Source organism: Hydra vulgaris, chromosome 09 (genome assembly GCF_038396675.1).
Source record: "Hydra vulgaris chromosome 09, alternate assembly HydraT2T_AEP".
Lineage (NCBI taxonomy): Eukaryota > Metazoa > Cnidaria > Hydrozoa > Anthoathecata > Hydridae > Hydra > Hydra vulgaris.
In genome coordinates this window covers 60562603-60585377 of record NC_088928.1, presented here as the reverse complement: position 1 = coordinate 60585377, position 22775 = coordinate 60562603, and the positions used below count along the sequence as shown (strand labels likewise).

General features: G+C 29.2%; 1 protein-coding gene across 2 annotated transcripts in view; it reads right to left on the bottom strand.

The window, feature by feature from the left end:
• Positions 1-13705: 13705 nt before the first annotated feature.
• LOC101237799 (putative uncharacterized protein DDB_G0282133) overlaps positions 13706-22775 on the bottom strand; it is a 53386-nt gene continuing 44316 nt past the window's right edge. For both annotated transcript variants that reach the window (XM_065806234.1, XM_065806235.1), the window contains one exon: positions 13706-18001. In XM_065806234.1, the coding sequence (XP_065662306.1) occupies positions 14016-18001 (3986 nt within the window). In that variant the 3' untranslated portion in view covers positions 13706-14015. The remainder of the gene's footprint in view (positions 18002-22775) is intronic.

Sequence of the window (22775 nt, the reverse complement as noted above, 5' to 3'; positions counted from 1 at the left end):
AATGGTCCACTGAGTAACCGATGAGCAAAACTACAGCGGTCCGCTCAAAATACTTATATAGGTCCACTGAAAACCCGCTATAGCATGTTTGCTGGGATTTGCTGGGATTTTAATTTCATCAAAGACTATAATATTGTTACCAATTCGTTGTTTCAAATTAAGGTTTTATCTACAATGACAAAACTTTTTATTAAAAAAGCTGAAAAGATTTGATATTATAAATAAAACCCAACATTGGACTGATTAACTTAAAAAAAATTTTAATTGGTTTCAAAAAAAAATTAATTAAATTTAAAAAAAAACTATACAGGTACTCTATACTAAGTTTAAAATCTTTTTATCTGGGATGGATACTCTTTTACTTCACCTCCACAAAAAAAAAAATGAAACTTCGAAACATGATATGTGACCAACTTATTGAAAATGCAATCAAAGAAAAAAAAAACAAAAAAAAAAGGAAGACATCGACGCACAGTGGGACGAAATCCTGATTATGTGGCCAAAATTCCCAAATTACCTACATAAGGGTTTTCGAGGTCGCTGATTAGGAATCTGAGGTCAGATTTAAAAAATTCAAAATGGCGGCTCCAATATGGCGGCCAAAACTGTTCATACGTTGAAAATATGAAATCTTATGTAGTTTGGTTTTCAAGGTCATTGCTAATGATTCAGGAGTTAAATTAGAGCAAATACATTGCAAAATTATTTTCAAATTTATACTTTTAATAAAAAAACAGAAATTTGTAATTTTAATTTTTTTTTTTTTTTTTAAATTGGTAAAAGATTAACTCACATATATGTAAAAAAATTGTTTCTTTAATCCTAGTAACAAAAATCACGTATGTCATATTCATCAATGTTCGAATCATTGGATTCGGAATCCGATGTTGAACCGCTTGTATCTAAATCGAAATCGTTCCTTGTCTCTTGTCTGGTGACTTCAGGTTGTTTTAATAATTGTATAGCTTCTTGATGTAGAGATTTTACCGGTCTCTGGGACAATTTCCTGATGCTCGAGAGAAATGGATCTGATGTTAAAAAGAGCCTGTTAAAAATGTCTCCATACTCGATTCTCTTGAGCATTTTCTTGAATGATGTAATCTGAAGTTTTTAATGTCCTTATTGCGTGACTCTATGCATCTTCAGAAAGTTGTCCAATCGGTAAAAGGGCATACTTTACAATTTCTGCTCCATGGAGCAGCAATTTATGTACAGATGTAGGCATGTAATACCACGGATATAAAGCAACAAATAAATGGGCGGTATTTACACAATAGTCTTTGAATTTTTCATTATCTATATCAAACCCGCTCGAAATTACCTGCAAAATAACATGAAATTGGTGAATTAGTTTTTCATCGACTCCTGTTATTTCAGCAGATATAGCAGCATTTTAAAAAAACCTGCTTGCTGTATTTCCATCGTTAGAGCTTCCATATCCTGGCTTTGGTCGATCAACGATGAGCCCCAGTTTTATCCTAAATTGAGTCTGCATTTCTTCCTTACGTATTTTCACATTCTTTTTATCTTCCTCTCGACGAGCTTGCCACTTTTCAGTTGTTAGCTTATACGACAGATGCAAACAGCACTCGAAAAAACGAATCCATGCATGCAATGTAGATATACCAAATCTTAAATTATCTGTTGTAATGTCCATTTTTATAATGTTGTTGATGCCATTAAATTCTTTAGAGGAAGCTTTGCACAGGAAGCAGCGTTGTGTAGCAGTGGTACCAGTTACTGCATTACAGGCTTTACCGTCTATCATCGTAAATGACATACAATAAGTTACTGAGATGGATTTTCCATTTTGTTCATTAGCATATGGTGCAAGACCCTCAATCTGCAGTTCAATGTCGCTAACTTCTTTCAATGTTGACTGTACATCTTCATGTACAAACTGCAATTGTATTGGTCTGCAGAATCGCGGAAATGATGGTCTAGGATTTTTTCACACAATAGTTGCTTCACCCGTCTCGTGGTTGTTGTGTATTAATTGTAAAGGTACAAGAGAAGTATAAAAAGTGCTGTCATCAGATTTTCCAGTCTCAGTAAGTTTTTGTTTATAAACACTTTGACCGCTGCTTCCATCACATCCCCATTTACAGTAAAGTACTAATTTTTGCAGAAGTTCCGGATTTAGAGTATCAATGACATCAGCCTGAAGTTGTATTATTCTAGATGTGGTATGATCAAGTAAAGCCTGTAGTTCAATCTGTGCGCACGACTCACTAACAGTTGTGTACACAACTGATGGATAACAACGTTTTTTTGCTTTTTCTACTTCAAGGTATGATGGGTATAACTTGCATTTATGTGCTCTAGCTACATTTCTTGATAGTTGATAAGAGTGCTTTGATTCTCCTTTCTCGATCATTAAAGAAAGTGCTTTATCTGGGTTTAAAGGTACTTCATTTTGTGAACTAACAGCGGATATATATTTTGAGGCTCTTGTTGGGGTTGTTAATGTGACATCTTTAACAACTTGAGCAGCATGTACTTGACCAGAAGTCCTTAAACTCATTTGAGCAGCATAAGCCAATTCTTCTGTAGAAAAAGTAGAACGTACTTCTTGAGTCTTTTGCCTCTTTGATCTTTCACTAGATGAAGCAAAGGATTGCGAAAGTTGCATACATGTTCCTTTTTTATTAGCACTCTTCACAATCTTCTCAGGTGTTGTGCATTCAGTATTGGATAATTTTGAAAATTGTACGGTGCCCTTCAACCATTCTTCATTTTTTTTCAGAAAAAAATCTTCCCATCATCCTGCTGCTCTCCATCTCGATCGAAAATTTGAAAATAACCGTGATAATGACATTTCATCCTCGCCTACTTGTATCACATGTTCTGTTTTTTTGAAAATTGCATCTGTCAAAACATCAATGATGAATTTATATTCATTTTTTAAACTGTCTTTCACCATAAGGAATATATTTTTTCTTGAAAATTCCATATTTGAAGATTTGGAAGACTCTGTAAAAAAAAATACAGTAATAACTGCTGAAAGTTCTTTGAGGACTATTTTATAAAACTTCGAGATTATCATAAAACGGAATGCGAAGTAAGTTTTAAAGCATATATTTAAAATAAAAAATTGTTGCATTAAAATGTAATTAGTGCTATTAAATAATGTTAATTCACTAATTTCCATGATCATTAATGTGTGGTGCTACATTAATCTATTAACATAGTTTAATGTCGCACCACACATTCCTCCATAAAAACTAGTCTCATTATTAAAATGGCACTCAATGGCAGCCAGTTTTTTAATATCTTATATTTAACACTATACGCGATCAGTTACTTGTCAAAAGAAGGTGGATAACCGCGGTTAAATTTTAAAAACGACATTAGAAAATCGATTTCAGATAAAAAATTTACAATTTTTTATGTTTACTTGTCGCGCGATTTAAATATGAAAAAAATTAAAATTAGCAATAACAGTGTATAACCATATATTCTACATGCCTCCAGAAAGTGATTCCATTTTGCCGAATTCCAATTGAAATAGTTTCTTCAGTTTAACAGCACTTTAAAACAGGCAAGAATTTTTCGACGTGTCCACTTGTTTAGTGCGGAGGCTAAATGTCAACTGACGCCCAGGCCACCCTAGAGCAGGTATATACCTGCCCTGTTCTGAATTTTGTTCTAGGACTATCTGTAAACAAGATCTGAACGTAAAAAGACGAAAATATAAAACTTAAAAATTTGACTTTTGGCCACGAAATCGGGATTTCGTCCCACTGTGCGACGGCGGAAAACTAACAACTAATGATATCATTCAAACATCAAAACATTTGTAATCGAAAAAAGCAGTTTGCTGACAGTTACAACTTTTAGGACTTTTTCTGAGCTCCAGAGCAGCAAAAAAGCCTTTCATTTCTCCGAAGAATCAATTTACAAATGCTCATAAAAACTGGATTTTTGATAATTGTAAAAGAGCATTGTAGAGCAATGAATCAAAGAACAGTTTGAAAGGTTCTGATAGCAATTTCAATATGTAGACCTAAATATGAATGGTTTGATCCTAAAGATCTTAAATACAAGATGAGCGTTTAATTAAGGTGGTGTAAAAAGTGCAGTCGTTTATGGTTGTTTTTTTAGATTTAATGAAGTGAGACGTTCGAATAAGAGATCCATTGAATAAATAGCATTTTAGGATCAATTTTTTTTAAATATTCTTGAGAAAAAGACAATAAAAATAAGATAAAAAACAGTAATATTTCTCTTCTATTAGTATTTCAACAGTACAATGACGCAAAACACACGTCTAAAATCATTCTTTAAAACAAATCAAATTGAAGTAATGAAGTAGCCAGCTCAATCACCTGATTTTAATGTTATTGAAGTTTTTAGAATCAGTTTAAACTCTCTCTAAATCACAAAAGATACTAAAAAATGCCCATGAGTTATATAAAGCTATGGAAGCCACAGGGAATGAGGTTGCACAAGTAAAAAACTGATAAACTCATCGAGTCTAAGGCAAAAAGTTGTTCGTTGATCCTAAAAAGTAAAGGATCCATTATATATTAGTTTTCATAGTTTTAATTTTTAGCAGTCATAAAAAATTTGCTAACGTTTTGGGAAGACCATTTTACATTGAAATGTCAATACATGTTAAACAGCACGTTTATACATTTTAAGATCATATGATGCACAAATCTTTTCCTTATATGCAAAAATTTTGTTAACAACGTATTACTTTATATGTAACACTCTGATTCTATTTAAAGAGTTTTTTTAAAAAAAAAAAAAAAAAGTTGTTTTCAGTAACTGAAATTAAAAAAATAAAATTTTTATTTTGGTTTCTTATCTTTTGGAGGATGTTGTATTTTGAGAATATGAGAGGAACAAAGTAGTCTTTAACTGATATATTAAAGATCTATTTAAAGCCTACAATAACTAACGAATATGTATTTCGTAGTAAATGTGTACTTTTTTTTGAAGATGCGTATAAACAATGATCAAGTCAAAAAGAGCAATTAAAAGATATTTCTTAAGCAGTTTTCATTTTTTATATCATGTTTATAAGAACAGTATAATTCAATTGTTTATAAGAACAGTATGATTCAATTCCAACAATACTCGAAAAGACAAACAATTAAAAAAGTGAAAATTAAGAAAGTGAAAATTAATTAAGGCTGTAGTAACATAAACAGACACTGATGTGATACTTGATATTTTGCTTGTTTTACAAAAGAAATAAATTCTTTGTGGAAAATTCTAATAATAAAAAACAGTTTAATTAATGGTTCGAAATTTGGTTTAGTAAAAAAACACAGTTTAGTAAAAAAATGAAAAAATCGACATTCATATAGTTTGATTCTTATTAGACACTAAGGTATTCTGATTTATTGCCGAATAGCGATGTGGAACAAGCATTAAATAAACAGATTCCATTTGAAATAGTTTTATAGAAAGAAACGTAGAATTAACATAAAAGGTTTTGCGTAAATAATAATAGTTAATAATAAATTATAATAGGTAGCATAAATTACCTTACTAATATATAAAACCTTAGTATTATTTAAACATAAAATGATCAAATAATTGAATAAATTATGCGAAAATTGATTAATTCCTCCTTTGATATAATAAATTGTTTACTATATGAATATATTGTGCACTTAAATTACATGCAGTGGTGTAATTAGGGAAAGCACAATCTCGCAAAAGAGTGGAGAGGAAGGGTTTGTTACATAATAATTAATAATAATGCGTAATTAATAATAACTACGCATTATTATTAATTATTAAGTAACACATTAATAAAAATACATTTATATAATATTGATACAAACTTTAATATAAATTTTGTTATTATATATATTGATTTTTCCAAACTATAATACCTAAAAAAGGAAATCAAAAAAGGTTTCGTAGTTTTGGATATAAAGCTCCAAAAAAAAAATCTTTTTGCAGTAATAATTTTTTTGTAACTATCTTTGCAATTACTATTTTGATTGCTATTAATGTTTTTTTTTTGTTTTTTTGTTAATACCTATTTTTATTTATTTATTTATTGCAGTCATTTTTACAAACCAAAAATATGCAGCTTTGCTTGCCATTTAAACGACGATATTCCATTTAGCCCTTCATATTTTTGATAGTTCAAGTTTTTATGTTTTTTGCCTTGTGACATAATTGAAAATTCAAAATATCGGGTTTTTGTTTTTTTAATATAATAGTTATGAAAACTATTTGATTGCAAATTATAAGTTTGAGAAAGTGGTGATGAGAATATATCTAAAAAAGAATTCGGTAGCATATTATTTTTATATTTGAACATAAAAATATAAATATGATAAAAATTAATTTTTTCTAAGTTTAAGACTTTCATATTTGTCATCACACTAGAAGGATTGTCCATTCTATTTAGATAATGAACTGGTCTACAAGCATGGTTTTGCAAGCCTTGTAGTTTGATTAATTTTCTTTTGTGTGTATTAGCCCACACTATATTAGCATATGTGAGATGACTATGAATTAGACTAAAGTAAAGTTTTTTCCTTGAACAGAAATCAAAAATGCGCGAATTTATATAAAACACCTATTGCAGACGGAATTTTTAATAAATGTGCCCAATATGATTTTCCATGATAATTTTTCATCAATATAAACACCAAAAAACTTTGCATGCTTTTCCCGTTTTATTGTTATGTTGTTAATGGAGCAACTCTGGAATATTTAACGGAAGAGACATTGATTGACCTGTTTTGTGAAACAAAATGAATTTATTTTTTTCACAGTTAAAGGATAATTTTTTTGCTCTGAACCATAAATTAAAGTTTTTCAGTTCAATATTCATTGTTCCTAATATCAATTTTAACTTACCATAATTTTTTATTTTTTTAATTTATTTTATTATTTTAAATTTGCCGTTTAAAATAATTACAACTATCGTATTTGTAAAATAAAAAAATGTCGGGGCCAAGAAGAAGACATAATAAATTATAAAACAAAGTTGTGTCATCAGCATACATTATTAAAGATACTATAGATGATGCTTTATGCATATCATTGATGTAAATTAAAAACAACAACAGTTGCTTTGAGGGACCCAGAACTCAATATCTAGAACACTTGAATCTTTGTTTATTATAAATTGCTCTCTGTTACTTAGATTTACCCACTTTTATACATTAGTCCTAAGATGCCGAGGTCAACTGTATCAAATATCTTTGAAAGGTCTATAAATACTGCCATTATGTGCTCTTCTTGTGAAAAATTGAAATAATTTATTTGTAAGTTCAATGATAGCATGCTCTGTTAAACAACTTTTTGAAAACCAAATTGATTTTTAAATAAAAGTTTGTTTAGCTTCAACTAATAATAAATTCAATTGTAGATTACTTTTTTATAAACATTAGAGAACACTGGTAGGAGGGAAATTGAACGGTAGTTAGACATGTTATTATAATCTCCATTTATATAAACAGGATTGACTTTAGCAGCTGTTAACATAACTAATTATCTCAAATGTCCTAAAGTGAAAAACTAGTATCACAATAATTTACTATAGACATAAACTGGTATGTAAACAGACCGCCTAAAGTAGTCACTTAAATATCGCCTAAAGTAGTCATCTATACACATATGCTTATAGTTTTCGCTCATGTACATGTTTTTTATTTGGGATAAGAAGGCAAAAAAAATTCTATCAAAAAGGGAATTTTAAATGAAAAAGAATTAAGAAAAAATCAAATCGAACTTACGGTAACGTGGATTGAAAATGAATATCAACTCATAATGGCGGCCATCAAAGCAAAGTTATTAATACAATTTAATGTTAGCTTCATCACAAGCATCTTGGAAGTAAATGTTTTATTGAAAAAAGTTCTTAAAGAGTACAATGAAAAGTAATAAAAACAAACAAAAAGCTGAATATGTGAGACGCATTAAAAACATGTCGCAAATGGTTGCCAGATGGTCCGGCTGGGTAAAATAAATTTTAACTCTTTTTGTAGAAAAATTCAAAAACGCCAACTAATGCAAATTTATGTAAGAAGTGGATACTGCCTATGTTTCACCAGTTGGTAATATTTGGGTTTGTATAAAGAATTTAGCCGTGATAGTAGAAAGCCGTTGCTTCCTTTTCTGGGAATGTGAAACAACGGATGAATTATTCATAAAATGTTGTTTCTGCGGCAAGCTATCTACTAATGGGGTGATTCTGCACGTGCTACGTAACACATTATTACCCATAACGCAACAAATATTAGAGAAAACTTCCAAGTTGGTATTTAATTCATTTTCAGAATGACTTTACAATTAAAAGTTAAATTACAGTTACAGTTTTATTTATTGCGCTGTTTATTGAGTATATTTAAAAGAAACTTCACAATTATGTGAAGTTTCATTTGAAATTATAAAAAAATTATTTGACACTCGACTGGATTTTTTATTTACCACTGCACAACCAAACTTTAAATGTTTTTTCATTTTTTTTTTGTAATTAGTTTGTGTCCGGGTACGCAAGCGTATGTTGGCTGAGAGTTTCCGATGCATTGTTGTTGTATTAGGCCGGTTGAATAAAAAAAAGCAATTGCTTTTACTTAGCGTTATTGGAGTAATTGCTCAGCTTTACGAGAATAAAAATTTGAGCAAAATCTAGGGGCGGATTCAGCATTTTTTGGTGTTTGAGCTAACTTTCTGACATGTAGCAAACACCAAACATTCATATGTTTATATTTATGTTAAATAAAGATGCTTGCAAAAAATTGCGATTATTGGAGCTTAGGAACAAAAAAAAACCCTAAAATTTTGGCCACAACTCCCCCAAATGTGGGATAGTTTTTAAATTTCGTACAATGTTTTAACATTCAATTTGTAACCCTCTCAAATCAAGGGAGATTTAAGACGAAACTTAAAATTTATCAATGAATATATTATCGCGATTTTTTGCAAAGCATCCTAATTTGACATAAGTATAAACATATGTTTAAAGCTTGTTTTATGTGTGGAAGTTAGTTATCTCAAATAACAGGAACTGCTGGATCCGCCCTTGATACCGCTCAATAAATTTTATTCACATAAAGCTGAGCAATTTACTCCAAAAACGCTAAGTAATTGCTCAGCTCAACGTAAATAAAAACATGAGCAAGATTGTTCAAATTTTTATTCACGTAAAGCTGAACAATTACTCCAAAAACGCTGAGTAAAAGCAATTGCTATTTTTTTATTCACCCGGCCTATTATTTGTCTTCACAACTTTATGTTTCTTAAATATCATCATTATTAACTTAATAATTATGTTTCCGTTTACATCTTAATTACATTTTATGAATGTATCATGTATGGATCAGTTACATCTTAATTACATATGTACAATTACAAGTAATCACAATTAAAACTTTAATTACAATGTACAATTACAATTACAATTAAAACTTTAATAACATATGTACAATTACAATCACAATTAAAACTTTAATTACATATGTACAATTACAATCACAATTGAAACTTTTGTTGTTATTGTTCTGGTTATTAATGTGCTCCAAGGTTAGCACGTGCAATCCAATGTGCACGGATCCTGATAATGCTAACATAACTGACCCGATGGGGTGATAGTGTACACATCAAAGTAGCCGATGATGCAAATTTGGAAATCTTTTTATTTTGTCTGTGGAAAATAAATTAGTTTGAATGTTCAATAATGTTGACTTTATAGTGCGACAATAAAAACACCTCTAGAATAAGAATCACTACATATAAAGTGATAAAAGTTGGTGCAAATGTATCATATGACTACACTAAACCCTGAATAAAATTTCAGTCGGATAGGTTTACTGGTTATAGACTTATGGTTATAGAATATTAAGTTTTTGTATATATTTTGTTACTTTTTTGCTACTTATACCTCAAAATGTTACCAATTACTGTGATATTCGATCACTATTTTTAAAATAAAGTTTACATGAATGTTCAACATTTAACATCATGTTCAACATGTAAGATCAACATTTTTTTATTATAATTGTTTTATTGCTACATGTACCATTTTTATTCTATAGACAAAAATATTGATTTGCTATTTGAAGTGTGATGTGAATTGGCTTATGCATAGCGTAAATATCTAAACATTTCCTAAAGTATAAACTGCTGCCAAAACGCAAAAAAAAAGTGATAAAAAAAGTACAAAACCTGGCAAAAGGACTATCAGTTGATAAAACAAAAAAAAAAACGTTTCTGTTAAAAGAATCTTTATTGGCCCTTGAAGCCTTCTTAAATACTTTCAAAATGAAGTGGAAAAATAACTATATAAACCCTATTCTTTTATATTATATAACCATTGAGTTGCATCTGATTAAATTGTTTAAAATGGTCTTTGATTTTCTCCACAAGAAATTTATTCAAAATAGCTTAATATATTCTTTTAGACAAATACTCTTCAATATTTTTACCTGCAAGTTAAAATTCATAACTGCTAACAGCAGTTAAGGATTAAAGTTAAATGGTTCATTATAAACCGTAAGCTATGTTTTTCTTCTGTTTAATCTAATAAATCAAATTATAGTAACTCTGGTAGCCGCTCATTAAAAATGCTTACTGCTCCGATTAGTTAAGCAGCATAACAACTTTTCTTTGTACTCTGGATGATTATTGTTTCATTTATACCTTAACCAATGCTTATAAAAACCTTGATGAGCAATTTTGATAGTTAGTTCACTATTGGGCCCAAGAGGGATCCAATAGTGAACTAACTATCAAAAGAGGGATCCAGTAGAAGACGATATGAATTTTGGATATTATACTTGTACCAGTTATCATTAAGAAACACCTTTTGAAGTTTTCAATTATTACAGAAAAATATTTTAAACTTTTGAATGCTTCAATTATGTGAACAATGTTGGGAATTATTTTTGTATAAGCAAGTTATACAACAAATTGTGTGTAGCACACACAGTTTGTTGAATATGAAGGGCAGCTGGCAACTTGACAGCTTCTATCCAAGGAGTTTTAAGTATCATGATGGTTGACAATTCCTATAAGGAGATGCAATTCCATTTGTGGGATTATTTCCAAAATCAGAACATTGACAGGCCTCCTGATAATTGGCTTTCAAATGACATTGCTAAACACCTTTGCGCAAGTAAAAATAATCGATTGAAGAGGATAGGATTTGATAGATTTAGAGGAGGATTGAGGATAGATTTGATTTAGCCCAGTGTTCGCAAGTTTCCAGATTTAGCAAGACACTTAGATTTGATGTCACACAATGTACAAGGGTGCATACTTGAATGGGTTTAAAGACGGCAAACTATATTTGCAACACTATTATCACAAGCCAAAATTAGTTTACGCTTAAACCAAAACATACATTTTATCTTTGTATTAAACTTTTTTTATAAAGTTTGTTTAAAACTTTCAAATTAATGGTTTTTAAATTGATTATAAAATTTTTTAAATTATACTTCCCGAGATTTATGTTGTCTCTTTTTTAAAAAATTTTCTTTGAATATATATGTAAAAATTATTTAAGTACAAATATTTACGTGGGGTAATTGTAAGTGGAAACCCACTAGATGCTTTAGCAAGTCAAATAGTTTGTTCAGGGGATAATTCTTTATTAAAAATAAGTCAAAGCGCAATTTGTTCGGCTACTCTGGCATCTTCCGCTGCCTAAGATTGAAGGGTTTCCCTGAAATTTATTTGAGAGCATTGGTGGGGCAGATTTTTTCCTAAAGAGCAAGGTGTGTGTTGTAATGTACATTTTGTTCTTTCTCAATGGTGGTTTGTTCTTTAAGATAATGTTTTTCTTGCAGCTTTAAACGACCAATTTAGCAGATTAGGCATTAACACATTGTGCTTCTTGTTTTAGGTCTCGCTTCTATTGAATTGAAATTAAAAAAATGAGGGAGTATAGCTTTTTTCCCTTCTTGTTTCCTGCGCAACATTACTCTACACGATTCGCAGAGTCATTGTGGTACCAGAGAATTACTGATATTGATCTTTACCTTGTACAGTTTGCATATACGATCTGCTAAGAAAGCAGTAAGGTGTCTTAAACATTTTTTCAGACAAAGCAACCACACAAATTTTAGATTTTCATTGTGAACCTTTGCTTGATTCGGCATTGAGGTAATTCACTAAATCTAACTTTACTAAATCAAACTATCTCTTTTACAAAATTTAACCCGAACTTATATTGGATAATAATCCATTTCATACCAACAAATATTATTAATTACAAACGTTTAAAATCAAGAAAATAATTACTTAAATTATTCTTTTCTTTAAAGAAAATAATTATTTAAATTAATGAGACTTGTCATACTTATGGACAATTTAGATGAGATTATATTTGATGACGCAATCCTACAAAAGATTTTTATTTACTCTTCAAAGCACTACTTTCCCTTTCGATTTTCCGCTGACCGCCCCTCCAAACCACTGACTGACACTCCAAATTTTTTATTTGTCAATTATTTTATCTAAATTTTTGTATTTTTTGTATGTAAGTAACTTTGTAAAACCTTTTGAAAATTTTTCTAACATTTTCATGCATTTTTACAGTAGTTTATACCTTAGAAAATGCTAATATTTTCACGCAATACAATAAGCCAACTCAAACTACGTTTTAAATAGCAAATCAATATTTTGATCTATAAAATAAAAATTGTAGTTGTAGCAATAAAACAATTGTAAAAAAATTTATTGGTATTATATTGTAGAACAGTCACGTAACTATTATTTTGAAAAAAGTGACCAAATACCACAGTAATCAAGTTACGAAGTATAAGTAGCAAAAAACTAACAAAATACAAATTAAAATTGCCATAAATCTATAACCAGTAAACTAATCCGACTAAAATTTTATTTTGAGTTTGGTGCGGCCATATGCTACATTTGCACCAACTTTTATCAAATTATATGAAGTGTTCTTATTCTAGAGGTGTTTTTATCGTCGCACTATAAAGTTACTTAATTGAACATTCTAACTAATTTATTTTCCACGGACAAAATTAAAAGATTTCAAAGTTTGCATCAGAAGGTACTTATATGTGTACGCTATCACCCTATATAAGTGGTGTTCTTGGGTCAGCTAGGTTGGCATTATCACGATCCAAGCTAACCGTGCCTTACGGTCTTATTACATAGCACCTAGGGAGAGCATTTAACGAAATTTACGCCTTTATCCAAGCAAATAATTACTTGACTGGTCTTATCTTGGTTCTGAGTCAGAACTCTAACCATTGCGCCACAGCCCCTTAAACTTTCATGCTCTCAATAATATCTTGAAAGAGTGCAGCGCCAACCAGAGAAAACAAACATGATTTTTTAATTCCGCATCCCAGAAATACTCAAAAGCAGGTTTTATATTTAATGACAATAAAATGTATGTACATCAGTGTTTATGATATAGTTTTTTATCATAAACCTTTTTTTAATGTATGAATAAATATTTTAAATTGATTTTCTATTTGTCTAACTTGGTTTATAAACTAAAATTTATGATATTACGGCGTTTAGGCCAGTGTACACTTTTATAAAGCTTAGCTTTCTTAAAGTCATATTGCACCCACATACGAAGTTAATTTCGATTTGGGAGATTGTTCCAAATATTTTCCAACTTTTATTTTTTGATACCTACTTTTGATACAACAGTTCAAAAAAATCTCACAAAAATTAGATGCCAATTTTTTTTTCGATTCTTGTTTTTTTTTTCGATACCAGTTTTAGCAATAAAGACAATAAAGAATTCTCATTAAAAATTTCTCAAAAAATTCATATTATATTACTTTACTGTTATAAAATAATCATGATATTAACGATATTAATGATAATAACAATAATTAACGAATGAAAAAAAAAAAAAAAATCAAAAAAAAAACTTACAGTAATTTATTAACATCTTGTTAAATACAGAAATAAAAATTCAAATCAAACTTGATTGTAAAAAAAAAAAAAAGCAGAAAAATACAATAGAATTTTTAAAAAAAATACAAAACAAAAATTTATTTGAGAAAAAATAGTTGATAAAAAAATAGATAAAAATATTAAAAGCATATTTATTTTTTTAAAGAAGGCATATCTTTGAGCTTGACCTTTTCATTTTTTAATGTGATTTTATTAGCTGCTGGTAGAGATAACTGTTTTGCGCTGTTCTCCATTGAAAATGCTGAAAATGGATCATTAGAAGAAGGAAACGTTTTGGCCGACTTACGAGGTTGCTGAATATTTTGGTTAACAGAATACATACTTTTCTGATTGTGTAATACATCACTATTTTGAAAAAATTGGTTTTGTATTCCTTCGGTATTCTGAAATAGATTCTGATTAGGTAATCTTTCAATACATTGGTTGTTCTGATTATGTGATTTATCAAAATTCTGAAAGTAATAATTTTGATTGAAATTATCGTGATGCTGATATTGGTTATCCTGTTTTGCTAAACTGCCAAGATATTGAAATTGAATCTGATTTGACTGAAACTGTGGAAAACTCTGAGGGTACTGATTATTGATTTGAGTAGCAAATGTTTGAGTATTCGAGGTAAATGTTTGAGTATTCGAGGTAGATATTTGTTGTTGAAAATGAAACCCGTCAAGAGAATTTTGATTTTGTAATCTATCATAATGCTGAAACTGATTTTGCTGCAAACGAAACTGCGAAAAGTCTTGAATGTATTGACCATTATTAATTCTTTGTGAAGCATAATGTTGAGTATTTTGTGGAGTAAAATGTTGAGTGTTATGTGGAGCAGAATGTTGAGTGTTTTGCAGAACAGAATGTTGAGTATTTTGAAGAGCAGAATGTTGAGTGTTTTGTGAAACAAAATAGTTAGTCTTTGGCGCGGGAGGATGTTGTGCGTTGTGTGTGGCAGAATGTTGTAAGAATGCAGATTGCTGGATGTTTAAAGTAGATAATTGATTTAGCTGATTTTCTTGATTATTCGATATAAAACACTTAAACTGATCATCTTTATTGGGTAATATATGATGATTCTGATGCAATTGATTTTGATGCACCTGTGGAAGTATAAATTGAGCATCATTAGGGTGAGTATTGAAGGTATATGGCTGCTTTTGAGATATAGACTGAAACTGTTTCTGGCTTAATTGATAATCAGGCATACTTTGAAGATAGTTATAATTAAAAGTATCATTTGAAGAAGTTGAAACGATCATTTTACTTTCGACAAAATCTCCAAATTCTACATTCTTTACTTCTATATTTTCTTGTAAATCTACTGAGCTTAAAACTGCACTTGTATTTTGTGTTGATAAAGACAATCCAGGCTGCACAACAGTCTGACACATTTGTTCTTCAAAAAACATGTTTGATTCTTTTGAAAATACTATATTGGGTTCTTTTATGTTTTCATCCTTTTTTATATTTTCGAAACTAAAGTCACTAAAGCTTTTATTTTCATCTAGACTTTTAAGTACAGTATATTTGTCTGCAAAATTATTTTCTGTCGAAGAAACCGTGACCGAAGAAAGTCTATTGGCTTGTGATGATACACTAAATATTGGGTTACTACAACCTGTTAAGTTTGGCAAATATTGTGAACTATTTTCATGCATGAAAGAACTATTTGGATAAAAAGCATTTGACAATGTTTCACAAACAGCAACAGTGCAAGGAGCTTTTGAAACATTCACTTTTGACATAAATCTTTTATTTAAATCTTCTGCATTATTACTTATTTTACTTTTAGACAAGTCAAAAAATAAATTTTGTGAGTCAGAACTTTTGCTACTATGGTCAGTCCAATCCAAAGTTGAAAATAATGGCTTATTAAGGTGTTCTTCATCCATTTTAGTTGAATGGCATAAGCTCAACCCTGTAAAAGAAACAGGGAGCACCTTAGGTGTCATCTCAGTGTCAATATTGGTGTCAAATTTTTTTATAGTATTATAAGATTGAACACTAGATAAAAAGTTTTGATTTATATTTTGAGTTGGAAATACATGGTTTAATTTTTCGCTACATGAATCATCACAGTAAGATAGAAAATCAATATTACTGGCATCACTTGATGCATTAAAATTCACGGTGTTAGTTATATTTTTTGATTTACTACTCTGATCATTGAATGTTTGAAGGCTTTTGATGTTATTTAAAGTTTGGAAATCATTGGTGTCATTAAAAGCCTTATTCTCTGCATTATTGAATGCACTATTGAATGTCTTAAAATCCAAATTATTTGTGTCATTAAATGTTTGAAAATTAATTTTCTTATTGTCATCAAATGATTGAGAACCAATGTCATTAGCGTCATTGAATGCCTTAAAGTCAATATTTTTTGTGTTATTAAAAGCCTTGAATTCTAAGTTGTTTGTGTCATTAAATGCTTGAAAATTGATTTTCTTGGTGTCAGCAAATGTTTGAAAATCAATACTTTTAGCGTTGTTAATATTTTGGAAATCAAAGTCATTGGTCTCATTGAATGCCATAGAGTCAATATTTTCTGTGTTATTAAATGCCTTGAATTCTAAGTAGTTTGCATCATTAAATGTTTGAAAATTGATTTTCTTATTGTCATCAAATGATTGAGAACCAATACTTTTGAAGTTGTTCCAAGTTTGGAAATCAGTGTCTTTGGGATCATTGAATGCCTTAAAGTCAATATTTTCTGTGTTATTAAAGGCCTTAAATTCTAAGTTGTTTATATCATTAAATGCTTGAAAATTGATTTTCTTGGTGTCAGCAAATGTTTGAAAATCAATGCTCTTAGTGTTATTAAAAATTTGGAAATGAATGTCACTGGTCTCATTACATGCCTTAGAGTCAACATTTTCTGTGTAATTAAATGCTTTGAATTCTAAGTTGTTTGCTTCATTAAATTCTTGAAAATTGATTTTCTTGGTGTCAGCAAATGTTTGAAAATCAATGCTCTTAGTGTTATTAAAAGTTTGGAAATGAATGTCACTGGTCTCATTACATGCCTTAGAGTCAACATTTTCTGTGTAATTAAATGCTTTGAATTCTAAGTTGTTTGCTTCATTAAATTCTTGAAAATTGATTTTCTTGGTGTCAGCAAATGTTTGAAAACCAATGCTTTTAGTGTTGTTAAAAGTTTGGAAATCAATGTCACTGGTCTCACTGAATGCTTTAAAATCAATCTTCTCTGTATCATAAAATGCCTTAAAATCTAAGTTATTTGCGTCATTAAATGCATGTAAATCAATTTTTGTTGTTCCTGTAAATGTTTGAAAATCAACATTTTTATTTTCCTGGTATGCATCATGGCCAATGTTAATTGCATCATTAATTGCTTTAAAATCAATTTCATCTGTAAAAGATTGATTACCAATACTTTTAGCTTCACTAAACGTTTGAAAAATATTGTTCCCAGTGTCATTGCAAGCCTTAGAGTCAATGTCCTTGGTTTCATTAAATGTTTTATAATTATTTAATTCTATCTTTTTACTATTTAAGCAACTTTTTTCAACTTCAGTAGAATCACTAAAGTCTTTAGAACTAGGTTGCGATGACTCAAAACCACTGAACTGTGACTCAGTACCAGGATCGTTTCTAATTTCATCAGAAAGCTTATTGTTCTCAAACGCACCACCATTACTACTCAGCTTTACTGTGTTTTTTGCAAAACACTCAGTGTCAAAATTTTTTTGATTTTCATAACAGAAGTCAGGTGACTTAAAATCATTTTCCATTTCCTTGCTAGGAACAAATTGCTCAATCAAAAAAATTTTTTTAGAATCATTTTCTATATCAAAGTTTGCTGATAAAGAATCTTTCTTTTCTTCAAAACCAATTTGTTGTGAAAAATCTTCATTAGTTACATTTTTCCTATTGAATGGACTTGAAAAACTATTGAATGGACTTGAAAAATTGGAACCCACAGTAGTTTTGTCACCTGGTTCTTTAAAACTTTTAAAGGAGAAAATGTTTTTATCATCATCAAAATTTATTTTTGATATTTCTCTAGAATATTCCTTATCTGCTTTTTCTGAATTAAAATCAATTATTTTCATTTTATCCGACAGGTCAAGATTTGACAAATCTAAAACTGGTGAAACTGTACGATCTAAAACAAACAAAAAAACATAAAAATATTTTAACATAATTCTGAGTAAAACAAACTTTTAAAACAGTCTATTTATTATTACATCTATTATTATTATATATTTATTGTTAATTATCAAATAACTTACATACTTAAATGCTAATATTGAGAAGAAAAAAAAAAAAAAAAAAACTTAAAAGTGTCTTTATTTTTCTAGAACTATTTTCAGGATAGTTCTCTCTTTAAAAAAATGGTTTTTATTAACTTGTATTATATTTGGAGAAAAACTATGACTTCCTCAACTTTTGAAAAAATCCAAAAATATGCCAAAATGAAATTAACTGCAGCATTTTTCTATTCACCCCACAAGTCTTTACAGATAAGATTTTTGATTAGCTACTACTGTCTGCAATAAATGGGCAAAATATAGGCAGCTTGTTGCAGTTTAGAACTCAAATATATCTAAAAGCAAAATGTCCATTTGTCTAAAAACTCCAATTTTCAGCCATTTTGAGATGCTTGTGAGTTTTTCTAACACTTGGTCTAATATTAACAGCATATAAGACCATTAGACTTAACTATCTGAAAATGCAAACATTATAAACTTGTCAAATTCACACCAAAAATACCAGCATTTTTAAATAACTTTTTAATTATCAACAGTTGAATGTGTTATTGGAAACCAGTGCCCCTCTAATCTGCCTACTGGCCTATGTGAGGGGTGCAACTAGTTAAAAGTCATCTTTTAAAAAAAGAAAGATATGGTTGTAATAAAAGGGCAGTAACTTTTTGGAGATCTTCATTATCGTTTAAATGAAGGTCTCTAAATTAATTTAGATATTTAGATACTTAATATCTAAGCTAGTTTTAAATTAAAAGTGTTATTTCTTTAAATTCTATTTTATTATAGGTGATCAGTGGTCGTAATAGGTCCCAGATATTGGTGACACTCCCCCCTTCCCCAAAGGAAAGGGGAGGAGAGCAACCAACTTTTAGTAATTTAATTAACTTATGTTAATGCCCCTTTAGCACCATAACATTGTATATTTGCTGGAAAACCTGACACACAGTCAATGTTAGTCAATATCAAAATTCACATTCTCTCGAATCAAAATTTGAGACATTAGTACCCCCCCCCCTCCCTAATAGATCCCAAAGTTTGAGTATAATGTCAAGGGAAATGATGTTGTAAGATTACGCTGCTTGTTTTGTAAGCAATATGAATCTTGTATTGAAAAATTTTTTATTTCATGGATTTGCCTTGGAACTCCATCAATTAAGAAAGACAATGTAAGAAGTTAAAACAAAAAAAAAGAAGGCTTTCTGCTGCACCACATCGCTATCCGAAAAAATAAAAAAATCTGCCAATGCAAATTTATCAATTACCTTTCTGTATCAGATTTAGACTTAGGATTAAAATTTTTAGATTTTAGACAGCCATTCTTTTTGTAATTTTTTTCATGATTGTCTTTAAGCTGATGTCTTTTATATCATTCCTGAAAATTATGCTTCTTTTAAATTTTCAAAAAGATTTTTTAAAAAGACTAGAATGAAAAAAGTGTGCTATTCAAGGAAGTAAAGAAACTTTTTTTACAATTTTTCTTTCATAGGTTAAATATACAAGAAGCAGTAGTGATGCAGTTGTCTTTGGGTCTCAAGACCAAATCGCATTGAATTCATCGTAATTTTAATTTGTTTGCATTTGAAGTTTTTTAGTGATTTGTATTTCAGAGTTATAAAATTAAGAGACGAATATAAAGATCAAAATGCTTGACTATTTTAATACCAATTTCATAAATAATTATTATTTTATAACAAAGTTATCTATAACTTTTATAAATACCACTTTGTTATACAATTCTACAATTGAAATCAATGTTTGTTTTAATATGAAGTTTTTCATCTTAAAAGTATCAAAATTTTTTTTACTAGTAGTATTTAGTAGCAATAAAGTCCATTCTAATAATGATAAAAATCATCTAATCAAGTATAAAATCATTAGTTTGAAAAAAGTTAAATGAACTTGGTTCAAAATTAATTATTTGGTTTGAATCCATTTTCAGATTTTAATAAAGTTAAAAGAAAATGAAAATAATAAAAATAAAATATGCTTAAAAATCACGTGTGATTAGTTTATTGTAAACAACTTTAGCATACTTTCCTTTGCCTCGTAATATATAGTAGTATTTACCAGTAGATTTGACCATATATTTGCCTCACCCTATGTTTTAAGCCAGACCTCACTTCCATGCTTTTCTGCTTCTTGTGCAGTCATTTTTTTAAAATCTTTTTCACAAAAACAACTTTTGGAGAATAAATGTTAAACTTGTTTTACAATAAATATTACAACAGTTCTTAAAAAGGGGTAAAAGTTCACTTGGGGCTTGTTAAAATAGACCAATAAAATCCACATTTTTGAAAAAACTTGTTTTGAAGTTGCTCTAACTCGATAACAATACACTTCAATAACAATACACTTCAATAACAATACACTCCAATACCAATACACTTCAATAACAATACACCTCTATAGCATCCTGAAATATTCAAACTATTTCAAATATTAGATCAAAAGATATTTAAAATATAAAAGCAGAAATAACTAAAAATTCATAATTGAAAAAATTGGTGTTAAAAGTTATCATGTGACGCTAAGATCATTATTCTTAGATTACTAAATTTTGCATTTTATTTCACAAATTAGGTTTTGGAGACTTTTGGAAAAACTTTAACAATGTCATTAATAAAACCAAGTCTAAAATTCCAGTCATACATGGATCTGATCTTATTACTTCTCGAAAGGATAAAGATCCATTTTGACTGTCAGAGTAAACTGTTAAGTAAACTGCTGCTTGTCTTCTCTATAAGCTTGCTTCATGTGGTATGTATCTGTAAAAATTTAAGGATGAATCATTGTTTTTTAGGCACAATTAACTGGTTGAAATTGGTTCTTAACAGACACCACTCTCCTTTATTTCCAATACTTTGTGGTGAAGCCGGAGCCACAAAAATTGAGCGGCTCTTGGCTCTTGTGTTTTTTTAAATAAATAGAATCTATGTTTTTTTTTACTGCAGACAAATTTTATTCATTCACTGTTTAACTAATTTGTTGAATGAATTATTGATCGAATTTCTATTTTTTTAAAACCTTTTATTTCTAACTATTACAGTCTTACCAAAACGTAATAAAAATGAATATTTTAACGATTTTGTACTCAACAAAATACTATCCTTTGATAGCATTTCTTAATATGCTTTATTAAAAAAAGAAAAAAAAAGTAAATTATATATGGAAACATTCTTAAAGTATCACATATATTGCTTTATATTATATACTTATATTAATATTATGCTGTTAAATACTTGATGCACAATGTAATGATCAAAGGTTATACATATCTTAAAAATTACTTTTTGATTGATATAAACACCTAGTCTTGAACCTGAACACTCTTTACAGCTTGTAGTAACTGGTGAACTTTAACTCAAACAAAGACAAGTTGTTTACTGTTTATAACTATTGCAATTTTGTTGGTATATTGATAAATGTCAACACTTTTATTAAGTCCACCACCTTATCTCTTCTTAGATTATCATTCACTACTGAACTCTCATGGAAGCCATAAATACAACTCACTGTAAAGTTAGTATCTCTTTATTGTGGTCACAACTTTCTTACTCTGAATTTCATTCTCTGTCTATAAATCTCATAACATGACATTTTAACCACATTTTAACAGTCCATACCTTGTGTTCTTTGCCAAATTTGAGGGAATCACAACATATATTTGAGAAAGAGGCAATAATGCAGCACCATACAATTAAAGAATAAAGTCCTTAGTAAGGTATCTTTGAACTGGGCACTAACATTCACAATAGGAGGCAATTGAGTAAGAATATGTGAGCTTGAAATCTTTTGTCCTTTAAAGCCACTTATCATATTTACGGTTTTTGTAATGCTAATTCTTGGCTCTTCACAGGATTTTTCTTGATAAATGCTATTTGTTGACTTGATGCAATGAATGATATCATGAACAGTTCTCTTAGGTATCTTCAAATGTGTAGGATTCGTACAGACTGTCTTCCAGTTCTAGTTGTTCATGTTCAGCTGTTTAAGATAATAATATTGAATTACACGTTTTATTGTATATTGAGCATACATGATAATTTCCTATTGTTTGATATAAACACACATCACCCAAAAGTGTAATTTGGTGTAAATTGCCGACAAGCATACTTTGCATATATATATATTGCATACATAAGTAATAATTACTATCATAATTGCTTTTAAATGCAATATATATATATATATATATATATATATATATATATATATATATATATATATATATATATATATATATATATATATATATATATATTATCTACTATAGCATATGTAGAGCAGAAATTGCTTACTAGTATTGCTATATCTTTATAGCATGTAGCTTTTTCAGAAAAAGATGAAAAAAAGAAAGAATAATAAAAAAAAGATTGCTGCCCCATCCCAAAACCTCAGTTGATGTAGCAACACTCCTTTGCTGCAACAGGATGTGAAATATACGGGCAGAGTATAGCTTTTATGAGTGGTCAAATCCTTTTGGCCATAACTGGACATCAGATCCTTTTATTTCCATATTTAAAAAAATGATTTATAACAACAATAGTTTCCATTTGGTGCCATTAAACTATTGCAAAAAACACTTAACTTTTATTTCTAATTTTTTAAGTTCGAATTTTGATTGCTGAATTTTTAAAACTTGCAAAATTAAGCAATAAAGCTCTCAATAAA